Source organism: Gorilla gorilla, chromosome 5, assembly GCF_029281585.2.
Source record: "Gorilla gorilla gorilla isolate KB3781 chromosome 5, NHGRI_mGorGor1-v2.1_pri, whole genome shotgun sequence".
In the NCBI taxonomy this organism is placed as follows: domain Eukaryota; kingdom Metazoa; phylum Chordata; class Mammalia; order Primates; family Hominidae; genus Gorilla; species Gorilla gorilla.
The window spans coordinates 151,657,832-151,670,985 of NC_073229.2; the positions used below are offsets into that span (position 1 = coordinate 151,657,832).

A 13,154-nucleotide genomic window follows, 5' to 3' on the forward strand; every position below is an offset into this window, starting at 1 on the left:
GATCCTATATCTTGGTATCACATAGTTTACTGTAAGCTTTGTTGAGGCTATATAGAATGTGTATTTTAGATAATTCAAATATCTAAGAGTAGTGGTTCTGGGGCATTTTTAAAAATACAAACGCCTAGGTCCGTACATTTTATTTCAATTAGTATGGAGTAGGTCCCCAAATAAAAACATCCCAGAAATTCTGATGTGCAGCTAGTGTTGATAACTACTGATCTAGTTATTTCATTTTTGATTCCTCTCATGATAAAGAAAGCTAAAATGTAAAGCCAGTTTCTTAAAGTCACACAGGGTGGTGAATACGCATGATGCTTCTGAAGTGAATAAGTGCATACCATATCACGTTTCTCCACAAAGACATCAGCAATTTGGACAAGCCAATTATTTGTGATGTGGGATTTCGGGGACCTTGAAGTTCTGATCCCTTCCTCCTAAATGCCAGCGAACTTCCCAGTCATTGTAATAACCTGCAACACTCCACACACTTCCAAATGCTCTGTAGGTGGCTGAGAACCTTTTAACAGGTATAACTGGCTCCAAAGATGATAAATATTTCAGCTACATTTCTGCCCTCAAACATTTACTTTCAGTTCCTGAAATGGTGGCCTGGAAACTTATCACGGATCTAACAGACAAACTTTAGGTTTTAAAGTGTTTATTATCTCTGAGATGAAAAATTTTAAAAAGCAAACACCTGAATTATATATAATTGATTAAACATGGCATTTATCTCATTTCATTCATTTTTGTAATGAAGCTTTACCTAGCTCTCAGAATCTCTAAAATGAAAAGCCAGAAGTGCATACTGACAGATTCCAACTGTTGGGTAACCACTCCTCACTCCAAGTCTCTCCTCCCCCTATCAAAAAACAAACAGAACCAAAAACCAAAACCAAACAAACCCTACAGAGAGTAAGAGCAGTTATTCTAAACTAAAGTTTTAGAGTATTGTGAAGGTTTGTTTGTTTGTTTAATTAATACTCAAATGCATGTGTGGGAGGATGAGACTATAAATAAATCATAGTCCCTTGACAGTTAAATTCCTGGGATTCCAGGACCATTACCAATAGCAACTTTTATAACAAAGTTTTTCCACATATCCTTTTTGCAGACATGCAAGATACTTCACTTTCCACAGATTTTCATATCCGTCAACCAACCTGTGAATATTTACAAGTATGTGACTTCAACAAGTGCGGAGATTACTGACTCTTGGGTGGCACTGGATAAACTATCAATGAGATGGACAGAATGGGTCCTTTGGGTAGATGGAGTCTATCCAGGCCACTTTAGGTTTGAGGAGAAAGGGGGATGCTCAGGTTTATTGAAGTTAATTTATATCTCGAGAGCACCTCCTGCCTGAACTATGCAGTCTTGGATTGTGATCTAATGAAATTCTAGAAAATGACCATACTTTAATGAAATTCTAGAGAATGACTGTATTTTTCCCTATTCAAAACAATTCACATATCATATTTATAGAGTATTTCCTACTCTGGAGGCAATCTATTATAAAGGATAGGACTCCAAGCAATAAGTTCGATTAGCAATACACGACTTCAAGTATAATAAGTAAAAGCAGGAGTGGCAGGTTTGGTGGGAATCTGGTCAAATAGAGTAGGATGGGGATAATTATTTCCTAAATGAACTAAGACCTAATTCAATCTCATGCTTCCAAGCATATCTCTGTAGACAAAACACATTGGCATTACAACACATTACTTAGTTTTCATGAGGGTCACATTTCATTTATTTCCCATATTTTTTTCAGATATTTATTGGATGTCAAAATTATCTTGTTAGTTTGATGCAACCTGGCAAAGGTACTTTACAAATGTATATACTTTTTGGAAATGTGACCAAATTGTGAATGTCCATCCAGCTTTTGAATAATAATAGTGAACTACTGAGAAATAATTATGAGACATGTAGTCCATTTTTATATTCAATATGCCAATTATTTATCAAGAGGAGACAAACAGGATGAAAAAAAGAAATAAAAATTAAAACAATTCATATAGAAAAATGTCACACTTTCTTACCTGAAATATTTTAGTGTCTGGGCTTCTTATTGAATTTGGTCTTGGTAAGATGAGTTGTATCTTTTTAAAGAAATAAGCAGTCTTCAGTGTTTTTATAGCATTGGTTACTACAGAAATTATACTTCTTTTACTTCTTGTCTTGAAGGGTGAACAAAATAAACAAACTGAAAATACTACAATGAATGGTAAATGATGAAAGATTTACAGTACAAAAAACAGTGTAAAAAGGAAGACAAGTTTAAATATTGTTGTGTAAGAAAGTGATGAAAATAATACAAGAATGAGAATAAGTAAAATGATAGGCTGGAACATCTGGGAAGGTAAATGCAAAGACAAAGAGAAGAGTTAATTAATAATAATTTTTAAAACTTAAGTTCACATCAACAAATTTAAGTATTCATTCAACTTAAAAAAGAACCTCCACCCTCCCTTAAGCCTATATCTATAAAATCTGAAAGCCTAATATACGTAGCACTTTCTCTCACTCTAATTTCTATTATTTTCCCTAAGACTATAACTGAATACATATCAAAATTCAACACGTTTTATCATAAAATGATATTTTTCATAGCAAAGCAGAGCAACATGCAAGATAAATAAGCGATAGGGCTGCAATGTTTCTAGCTGTACCAACAGGCAGTTAATCTAAAACCATGCTTCTGTACGTAAACTGGCTTTTAAATGTCTTGCGTGTCTTAAAAGCCATGCATGCTGTTGTACTTCCGTGGGTTCTCCAATGGATACAGGACACCAGGCTTGCCAGAGGAAACAGCATTGCCTGTTTTGTTTCATAAATTATCTTTCATGTGGTTAACTCTGACAAAATGCATTGGTCTTTAAGTGGCCACCATACCTGGCCAAAGCAGCTCAGTCCAATTCATCCGGTGTGCCTCTACAAATCAGGATGGAGGAAAAATGCTGGTTTTCCCTGTTCTGGAATAGTTATTACTATTTCTCTGAATTAGTGTTGCCTTCAAGCTACCGTATAGACTCCTTCCCCAGTCCTGAGATTCTCCACTATACAACTGAGAGTGATTTTCTCTGGAAATAATGATCATGTTATTTCAACTTATGGTAAAAAAAGTGGCTTTCATTTGTTCCTTTCCCGGGGGTTGTAGACACAAAACCATGTCTCTTTACCACTGGTTTCTATATTTACCAGTAGTTATCCATCAGTTCTGTTTTATTTAATTAAATTAATTTTTTTTATTGAGACAGAGTCTCACTCTGTCGCCTAGGCTGGAGGGCAGTGGTGCAATCTTGGCTCACTGCAACCTCCCTCTCCGCGGGTTCAAGTGATTCTCCTGCTTCAGCCTCCGGAGTGGCTGGGATTACAGGAGTGTGCCACCACACCAGGCTAATTTTTGTATTTTTAGTATACACGGGTTTCGCCATGTTGGCCAGGCTGGTCTCGAACTCCTGACCTCCTGCCCTCTTTGGCCTCTGGGATTACAGGCATGAGCAACAGTGCCCTGCCATCAATTCTGTTTTAGTTTTATTCTTTCTTTTTTTTGAGACAGGGTTTCACTCTTGCCCAGGCTGGAGTGCAGCAGTGCAATCACCATTCACTGCAGCCTCGACCTGCCTGGGTTCAAGTGATCCTCCCACATCAGCCTCCGGAGTAGCTTGGATTACAAGGTGCGTGCCACCACACCCAGCTAATTTTTCATATGTTTTGGAGAGACGGATCTCGCCTTGCTGACCAGGCTGGACTCGAACTCCTGAGCTCAAGCAATCCACCCTCCTCGGCCTCCTAGTCTAGTCATTTTTTTTAAATCCTAAACTCAATATGGATCTTGGCTCGAAAACCACATATCAGCAGTTAAATATTCCTATCCAGGACCATCTTGCAGTTAATCTGCTAGCAGAGTAACAGAGAAAAATATTGACCTTCTAAAATAATAACGTGCCTCAAAATCCGTTACTCTTTCCACAACAATTGAGGGTAACGGTGTTCAGTTTTCCTTTTAAACAAAACAGAGGAAGAAATGGTAACTATGTGATGGAGTCACAAAAACCTCAGCCCTGCAGAAGGACAGTGTGTAAGAACTGGTGGGCCGAGGCCGGGGATTTCAGGCCCCAGCACGGCCCTGAGCGGGGGCTTCCCTCAAGCGGGGCGCGGCAGTCCGGGCGCCGAGACGCCCCCCAGGGACGCGGCTCCACGGGCCAGCCTGGCCACCGCCGTGGCTCGCAATAGGCAGAACTGTACCTGACTCACGGAAATGGGCTCCTCGGCGCCGCGGTCGTCGGCAGACTTGGGCACCTCGAGGCGGTCGATGAAGGTCTGCAGCTCCTTGCGGAAGGCCTTCATCTGAGCGTTGATGCGGTAGAGCAGCTCGTGCTCGCGGATGCGGCTGCCGTCGTCCTCCTCGTCCATGAGTCCGAACAGGTCCCCGTTGGCCACGTAGATGCGCGCCTCGGTGATGATGGTGCTCGTGTCGGCGATGAGCCGGTCGATGGTCTTGCCCAGGCGCTCGGCCTCCGAGCGGATGTCCTTCATCTGCTGCCGATCGGAGAAGCTCTTGGGCCAGGGCCCAGGAGCCGGGTAGAAGGAGCGAGTGGGCGTGAGGCAGCGGATGTTGCGCACCTCCTCCGAGTCGCTCTCGCCGCCGATGGGCCCTTCGCGCTTGCGGTGCGGCGGCCGCGAGTCGTCGTCGCTCTCCTTCTTGCCCGCGTCGCTCTCGGCGTCGCTGTCGCGGGGGCTGCCGCGGATGCCCAGGTGCGAGGCCAGGTCGTAGCGCTGCATGTTGGACATAAGCACGCGGTTCTCGTACTGCAGCTGCATGACCTTGCCGCTGAGCTCGTTGATCTGCAGGCGCGCCGCCTTCAGCTCCTCCTGCAGGGCCTCGGTCTTGGCGTTGTCGTGGTGCCGCGCGCTGTCGTGGCCGCCGGACTTGTACTTGTACTTGTTGAGCTCCGCCGTGATGCGCTTGTTCTGCTCCTCCAGGTCGGCCACGTTCCTCCGCAGCAGCTCCGTCTCGTCTTCCACCAGCTGCAGGTGCTGCCGCAGCTCCGACAGGGATTCGCTCTGCTCCCTCATGAGCGGGTTGGCCGAGCCGTTGAAGTCATCGCCCCTAAGGTCGTCCAGTTCCGCCTTCAGGCCTCTGTTCTCCACCTCCAGTTCGACGATTTTCCTGCCCAGGATGTTGGCTTCTTCCTCCACCAGCCTTAGCCGTAGCTTGAGCTCGGCCTCCCTAGTGCTGGGAGGGCCTCCGGCTTCTCCTTTGGGCAAAGGACTGTCCAGATCCCCATAAAAGGATCTGTACTTCTGGAGCTCGTGTTCAAATCTGTCCTTTTCTTTATCAATCTTGGCCATTTTCTTTCTCATCAAAGCGGCTTCTTCCTTAACAAACTGCAGCTGGCACTTCAGATCTTCATTGTCCTCCTCATTTGGGGGAAAAGAGGGAAAAGGATAGGAGATCATTTTTATGTAAATCAAGGAAACAACCAAAAGAGGACACCTGGATAAATAATTTTTCTTGCAATCCAGATTTAATGACAGAGAGAAACAGAAGCAGATACTGTGTATTTTCTTCAGATCACTTAAATTCTCTGGCAAATTAAAGATTAGAACAATGTTACATCCTGGAAGCAAAAAGGAAAAGGAATATGAAAAGAGAAAAACTGTGGCATCACTATTCAGAGATTATTATATGTTGTAACTGCATACAACTGTTTGGTGATCATTTCAGCAGTGTTTCTTTTGTTTCATTATTGCAGTAATAAATATAAAATCTGTTCAACGAGCATGTGGTTCATATGCATTTGCGGCCACTTTTTTGTCACTTACACTGAGCCAAGTGCCGAAAAGTGTTTTACAAATATGAACCTAATTTAATATTCAGAGTAAACTTAGGAGTAGGTATTACAGTTCCTGGTTTAAAGATGTTCAGTAACTGTTCGAAGGTTACACAGCTAATGAATAGCAAAGGACAAAGGTGAAATTTGAATCCAGTTCTGTCTGAAACGAATGCTCAGGCTCTTTATTTCTGTGTCACTTAGGAAATAATCTGCCCCCTCTTTTTATTCAAAGGAAAATTGTTTTAGAGGCCTGTAAGTCAGGAAAGTTTGACATTGGAATGGTCCATCCAAGGAGAAACTGTTAAGTTTTCCGTCTAGATCACATTTAAAATAGGTTGTACTCCCATCAGTCTGAAATGGATAAAGCCTGGCAAAAGGATAGTGGAACTATAGAAGTTCTTCTCACACATTCTTACGACAACCTCAGAGCCCAATCATTAACTAAATTGAAAAGTACAAAAGGAGGAATGGAAATCTTTCTCTGAGGGATATTACTGAAGCATGTTACTATGTCTAAGGTCATTTCTCCCAAGGACAATTTCTCAAAATTCTCTTTTAAGTGTGTACTTTGAGCCAATCATATAACTTCTGTGAACTTTGGTTTCTTCATTAAAAAAACAAAAATAAAAATTCTTTCCTTATGCAGTACTCGGTCATCTGTGTTTGAGATGCATTCTGGTAAAGAAGGAGCAACCACTGGTGAGAAGGTGAGGAGAATAATGAGCTTCTGCCAGAGATGCTCAGTAAATACCACACAGAGCCTTTGAGATGGAAGAGATGGAGAACAGGGCACAGGTCTTCTGTCTTCCTATCTACTAATGGGAATATGAAGAATATGAAGGGTTTGAGAGCTGCTGGGTGTGCAGAGCCTGAACATTACATTCCATATAGTATTAAATACTTATATCAGTCCTTCAAGATAGGTGATGCTATCTCCCCTTTACCGATAGGGGAGATTTATTAACATTGCAGTGCACAAGTTAATAAGTGACAGAGCACAATCTATATTCTGGCTGAGTCCCAAACTCATATTCCTTCCACTGCACATGCTGCCTCTAGAAAAGAAGCATAAAAGAAAAAAAAATAGAGCAATGTGGTAAAATCAAAGAAGTAAGATGTGTTGCCTTGTACACTTTCCTCTAGGAGAGGTTTAGAAGAAAGAAGAGAAGGACTACCAGAAGAGATGAGAGAGCCTTAGCAGCATCCAGAGAGGAGAAGAGGGTATGTCATGGAAAGCTTTGATGGAAGCTTTTTTGAGGATGAGACCAAGGACATGTTACAATATTTTGGATCACATCAGCAGAGGAATCAAAGATGACCCTGAATTTTTGAGTTGAGGGGTCTCATTGGATTGTATGGCCAATAGCAAGGATAGAGAATGAATAAAGAGGAGCATTCCATTTAGATCGCTTTTAAAATAGGAGGTACTTCCATCAATCTAAAATGGATAAAGTTGGTTCTGCCTGCTGAAAAGATAGTGGAATGAAACTTACAGAAGTTCTTCTCAAACATTTTCATGACATTCTCATGACAACCTCAAAGCCCAGTCATTAACTAAATTGAAAAGTACAAAAGGAGAAATGGAAATGGTTTTGGGTGAAGAATGTGGGTTTAAGGTTTTAAGAATGCTGTCTGTGAGGTGTTCCAGTGGAGGGATACAGGGTGGAAACATCCATCAACAGTCATGTAGAATCTCAGGCTCATGATTAGATTACTAAGATTACAGCTTGGCACTTAGAGCTCAGGTCTAGAAGTGAGGACGTGTGGATGAGATGTGTAGAGGTGATGGTTGAACCTATCATAATGGTCACAGACACAACCAATGAGGAGAAGAAAAGAAAGGGAGACAGATGGCCAGGCGCAGTCACTCATGCCTGTAATCCTAGCACTTTGGGAGGCTGAGGTGGGTGGATCACAAGGTCAGGAGCTCGAAACCAGACTGGCTAATAGGGTGAAACCCCATCTCTATTAAAAATACAAAAATTAGCTGGGCATGGTGGCATGCGCCTGTAGTCCCAGCTGCTCGGGAGGCTGAGGGAGGAGAATTGCTTGAACCCCGGAGGCAGAGGTTGCAGTAAGCCGAGATTGCGCCACTGCACTCCAGCCTGGGTGACAGAGCGAGACTCCATCTAAAAAAAAAAAGAGAAAGGGGGAGACAGGTAAGAAATAGTCAAAGGTTTGGGAGGGGAAATCTAAGGTCATGTAGGCCAATAATTAGAAACAATGTTTGAACAGAAACATGACCAAAAATGATATGCTAAACAAGGGGTGGATTATTCATGCCTCCCCTTTTTAGACCATATAGAGTAACTTCCTGATGTTGTCATGGCATTTGTAAGCTGTCATGGCACTGGTGGGATTGTAGCAGTGAAGACGACCAGAGGTCACTCTCGTTGCCATCTTGGTTTTGGTGAGTTTTAGCTGGCTTTTTTACTGGAACGCATTTTATCAGCACAAATAAATGTCAAATATGCTTTTACATAGGCTAGGTTTTATTTGACATGCAAGAGTAGATGAGACTGGGAAGCCAGGTAGGGTTGCATATGTGGTGGAAGTCCTTGATTGCAAGGCAAGGCCTTTATTTGCTAGTATAGTTGGCATATACTGCAAATTGAATCTAACCAAAACAGCAGTGGGCGTGATACAAGGCACACACTGAAGCAGAATAACACTTCACTGGGTTATATTAAGCAAATAAAAAAGAGAATATCTGATTTGTGTGTATGTAAGCGCTCCTGCCCAAAGGAATGAAAACAACAATTATTTTAACACTTGGACATAGACTGAATATAATAGAGTCATTATGAGGGAAAGAGCTGCATCAAGGTCTAATGGTCATGGTAATTATTTTATTTATTTAAAAATAAATATTTTCAAGATACAAAATGTGCTAGTTTCTGCAATGCCAAGAGTTTATCACCCTGTATGCCAATATGCCTTGCATCCTGATCTTGTAACCCAACTATTGTAGGCTGCATTGGAAACTTGGCATAGAAATATCATACATAATTATTGATAAAAAAGGAGATTGTATGCAAAGTGCCTGGTCCACAGTAATTGAGCAATAAATACTTTCTCCTACTTTCCACAGTGAAGGGTAGGCAAGAAAAATTAAAATGCTCTGAGGTGTGAAGCAAGTTATTTCTTATTTTTGTGTATGTTAAAGACTCACTCAATTGAAGATGCAAATTACATGTGAAGAGGGGAACATAAAGATATGATGATGATGAAGGCCAGTAAGAAATGAGCTATGCCTGGCTTTCACTTTAAGAGTCACTACTAGAAACTAAATTTCATTCTAATCGATTACATATATTAATTCATTTAGTCTGTACAACAACTCTCTATTATGATTCCCATTTTATATATGAAGAAATAGAGGCACTAAAAAGAATAAGTAATGGGCCCAAGTTCATACAGCCGGTATATGCCAGAGATTTCAACCTAGGCAGCCTGGCCCTAGAGCTACAGTTCTTAATTGCTGTGCAGTATCATTTCTCTGTAAATAAAGTCACTGTGCTGCTGGAGGAACATGTGAGGAAGAGATCAAAGAAGCTGAAGCAAATTAACAAAATGAAATACAAAGCTAAATGAATAATAGACAGTTGGACCATATGAAATTGCCACTTCTGTAGATCAAATTCAATAGCATGTTGGCAATTTTGTGTGATTTCACATAGAAAAAGGGACACAGGAGTATTTAAAAGCATGTACTGAACATGTGCAGAGTGCCAATCACTAGACACAGATGATTCAAAGCTGAATAAGATGGCTCCTGTCTACAAAAATGCCCTGGCTAAGTAGGAGAGATGAATGCATAAACAAGAATTACAATAGAATGGTATATTTTTAGTAATACAAATATGTGGATCGATGGTTTGCAACCTTGACTGAGCATTGGAATCATGTTATAATTTTGTAAAAATGGACCATTTTATAATTGAGATATCCCATCAGAGATAGCCTGATCAGTCTCCTGAGGTGGGTTTTTTAAAAGTGACAGGTCATAACCTCTGAAAATAAATGTGTTGGAAATGATAGCAGAAACTTCAAATGCTACAGTATACTTATAAAAAAGGAAGTTTTTGCCCATGAAATAAAAGCTGGTAGATTGCATAGCATCTTGACTTTTGTAAGGTCCCTGACCTCACTGAGAAACTGATTAAAGTTGTGGATGTTTTTGCAGAAAGTTGCCCACATGCATAGTGAGTGGAGGTCCATAAAGCCAAGACTAAACAGTTAAGAATTCCTGCATCAGAGGCTATGGTTGAAAAGAATAAATAAACTTTTAACACAGGAAGTGTAAGAATAGGACAAATGTAGATACAGCATCTACTCCATAAACAAGGTAGGAAAGAAGATTCATGGCAACTCGTGAAATGATTCACAACAAAATATTTAGAGTGAGTTGGATAAAGTGACAGCAAAGACAGAGTGGAAAAGCTGTAGTGACAGAGTATATCTGGACTTACTAAGGGAACAGAGAGAAAGGTACAAAAAAATGATATCATGGTCTTGGCTGTGAGACTTTCTGGGATTCTAAAAATGCTGAGGTCCATACATGTTCTGGTGCAAGTACCAGGAGAAAACAGAGCAGGAACAGAGCAGGTACAGAGAGGAAAAAGGAAAATAATATATAGTTAATATGTTATGCTTTAAAAAATGTCTGAGATCAACTTTTTCAAATTTTGAATATTTAAAATCACTTTAGTTAAATTATCTATCTAATGTGAAAAAAACCTTGTAATCACAAAAGTATACTACAGTACCATAGATTCCAACTGACATAGTTTAAAGGTTAATATCTAGCCAAGTGCTTTTGGAGAGTCATAATGTCAGAGGCGTGTGACCCAGAACAACTACATCTTGAATAGGAGCTGGGTAAAATGAGTCTGAAACCTATTGGGCTGCATTCCCAGATGGTTAAGGATTCTGAGTCACAGGATGAGATAAGAGGTCAGCACAAGATACAGGTCATAAAGACCTTGCTGATGAAACGCATTCCAGTAAAAAAGCCAGCTAAAACTCACCAAAACCGGGAGTGACCTCTGGTCGTCTTCACTGCTACAATCCCACCAATGCCATGACAGTTTACAAATGCCATGACAACATCAGGAAGTTACCCTATATGGTCTAAAAAGGGGAGGCATGAATAATCCACCCCTTGTTTAGCATATCAAGAAATAACCATAAAATGGGTAACCAGCAGCCCTCAGGGCTGCTCTGCTTATGGAGTAGCCATTCTTTTATTCCTTTACTTTCCTAATAAACTTGCTTTCACTTTACTCTATGGGCTCGCCCTGAATTTTTTCTTGCACGAGATCCGAGAACCCTCTCTTGGGGTCTGGATTGGGATCCCCTTCCATAACAATAGTGTCATTTTTATCCCAAATGTTTCCTCTTCCATTTTAAAATCTTCTTCATTACAACCATTGGCACCTCTTTTTACCTTGAAAGCAAAGCTAGTCTTTACTGTGGCTGTGTTTCTAAGGTTTTTAACAAGCCCATGTTGAGTACATCTTTCAACTTTCATTTTTATTCTTTTGTCTCCTTTCTTTTGCTTCTCCAATCACTGGTATGGAGAATTACTTCATTCCAGGGCTCTCTAAAGATATAATGAGCCTTTCTCTCCTTTCTGACTTCCCTCTGCAACATTCCTTTCTTTACTTTCTCCTGACACTATAGGAACAGCCTTTCTATTGACCTTATTAATTATAAAAGGACAAGATTAGCATCATGAGTATAGTTCTCAAATATAGCAGCGTATAAAATACGAATGACATTTTTCTGTGTGCTTACAATGTAAAGCAATTATAATAGGGATGTTATGGCTGGCTTTATAAGTAAATATTCTGATTTATACTACCTGTATCTACAGCTACATAATTGATATGCAAATTTGACTTGGTTTTGCATAAGTTTATCTGGCCATTATATCTATTTATAAATGTAGCCTGTGATTATATACACTTAGAGGTACTTGATGTACTAGTTGAAATTTTATTTCCACATACCTCTGTGGGAGTCTGTTGAGCCTTTTTTTCAGATTTTGGCAAATCTTTGCTTCCTCTTCTTTTTAAGGATAACTGAAACAAAGCACGAATATATTTAGTTGGATAAACTATAATTTTAATTCAATTTTATGTTTTTAAGTATTCTAGTCTCAAATGACAAAACCAAGACAAATAAAAAGAGTTAGTTCAATAATCATAAAAGGAGGAAAAAAAATCCTAAACCAGATAGATTTAGATATATTTTTACTTTGGACTAGGATACACATCACAGTAGAATGTAGCTGGCAATTATTTAATTTGAGAAATACAGGAAACCTACTGTGAAAATGCAGAAAAACAACAGACAAAATTGATTGTTGACTCAATATGATATATAGTTCAAATGTAAACAAATGCTTGTTAGCATTCCACATCACGGAAGGAAAAAAAGTAAGTTATTATTTCCAATGTTGGGAGTTAGGTTGCTATAAGCTTATGAACACACACTTTCAATGAATTTATGTAGAATCGGAAGCACTTCATTCTCCCCTCACCACACATCACCCCCTTGCTCCTCCCTGACACGTGCAAAATGATAGGGCATGGTAGGGGTTGTAGTGAAATGGAGAAGGCATGCCCCATCTCAAGAAACAGGTGGACCAGCCACAGCTTCAGCTCATTGTGTGATACAGGAATGTGGGCTTTTACAAGAGAGGCTGGAAGTCTGGATTCTTATGTAAAATCTCCCACATTTTACTGGCTGATCCTAATTAAAATTCAAACTAACACTTTGGAAGTCAAAGAATACACAGCTAGTGCCAAACTGTTTCAAGGACAAGCGTAATATGATCTCTGGTGCTCAGTTCCATTTCTCACACCAATATAAGAAGAAGGGTCTCTGTATGTAAACAATAATTATCCATATGTATGACTGTCTACCATATACTAGACATTGAGGGGGAGACTCAAAGTTTGATTAGATACTGCATCTACCATCAGGAAGCTGAAACTTAGCAGGGGAGGAGACAGAGAAGCAAACAATTACAGTGCAAGTTGATAAATGCTATGCTTTAGGTTCTGTGAAGCAGGGGTTTTGATTTAGTGTGGCATCACCACCATAAAAATAATGCTTGCCACATGGCAGGTGGTGAAAAAAATACTTGCTGAACTAATGATGTTTGAATACCAAATCGAGGTTCTGAGGTCAAAGAGAAGGACAGGGGTATAGACTGACAGTAAAAATAGGGAAGCCTTTTCCAAAGAGAAGTCTTCATAAATTCGCAAGGAAATGAAAATTAAATTCATCACATGT

General features: G+C 40.3%; 2 protein-coding genes across 3 annotated transcripts in view; both read right to left on the reverse strand.

Moving 5' to 3' along the window:
• KIAA0408 (KIAA0408 ortholog) overlaps positions 1-2,235 on the reverse strand; it is a 35,245-nt gene extending 33,010 nt beyond the window's left edge. The window contains exon 1 of the mRNA XM_019030022.4: positions 2,049-2,235. The gene's annotated coding sequence lies outside the window, so the exon portion shown is untranslated. The remainder of the gene's footprint in view (positions 1-2,048) is intronic.
• MTCL3 (MTCL family member 3) overlaps positions 2,229-13,154 on the reverse strand; it is a 43,477-nt gene continuing 32,551 nt past the window's right edge. Inside the window, exons 4-6 of one of the 2 annotated variants that reach the window (XM_004044661.5) lie at positions 11,864-11,935; positions 4,258-5,433; positions 2,229-2,360 (exon numbers count right to left, since the gene is read on the reverse strand). In XM_004044661.5, coding sequence (XP_004044709.1) covers positions 2,250-2,360; positions 4,258-5,433; positions 11,864-11,935 — 1,359 coding nt within the window. In that variant the 3' untranslated portion in view covers positions 2,229-2,249. The remainder of the gene's footprint in view (positions 2,361-4,257; positions 5,434-11,863; positions 11,936-13,154) is intronic. The other variant, XM_055391273.2, reaches the window with a different exon arrangement.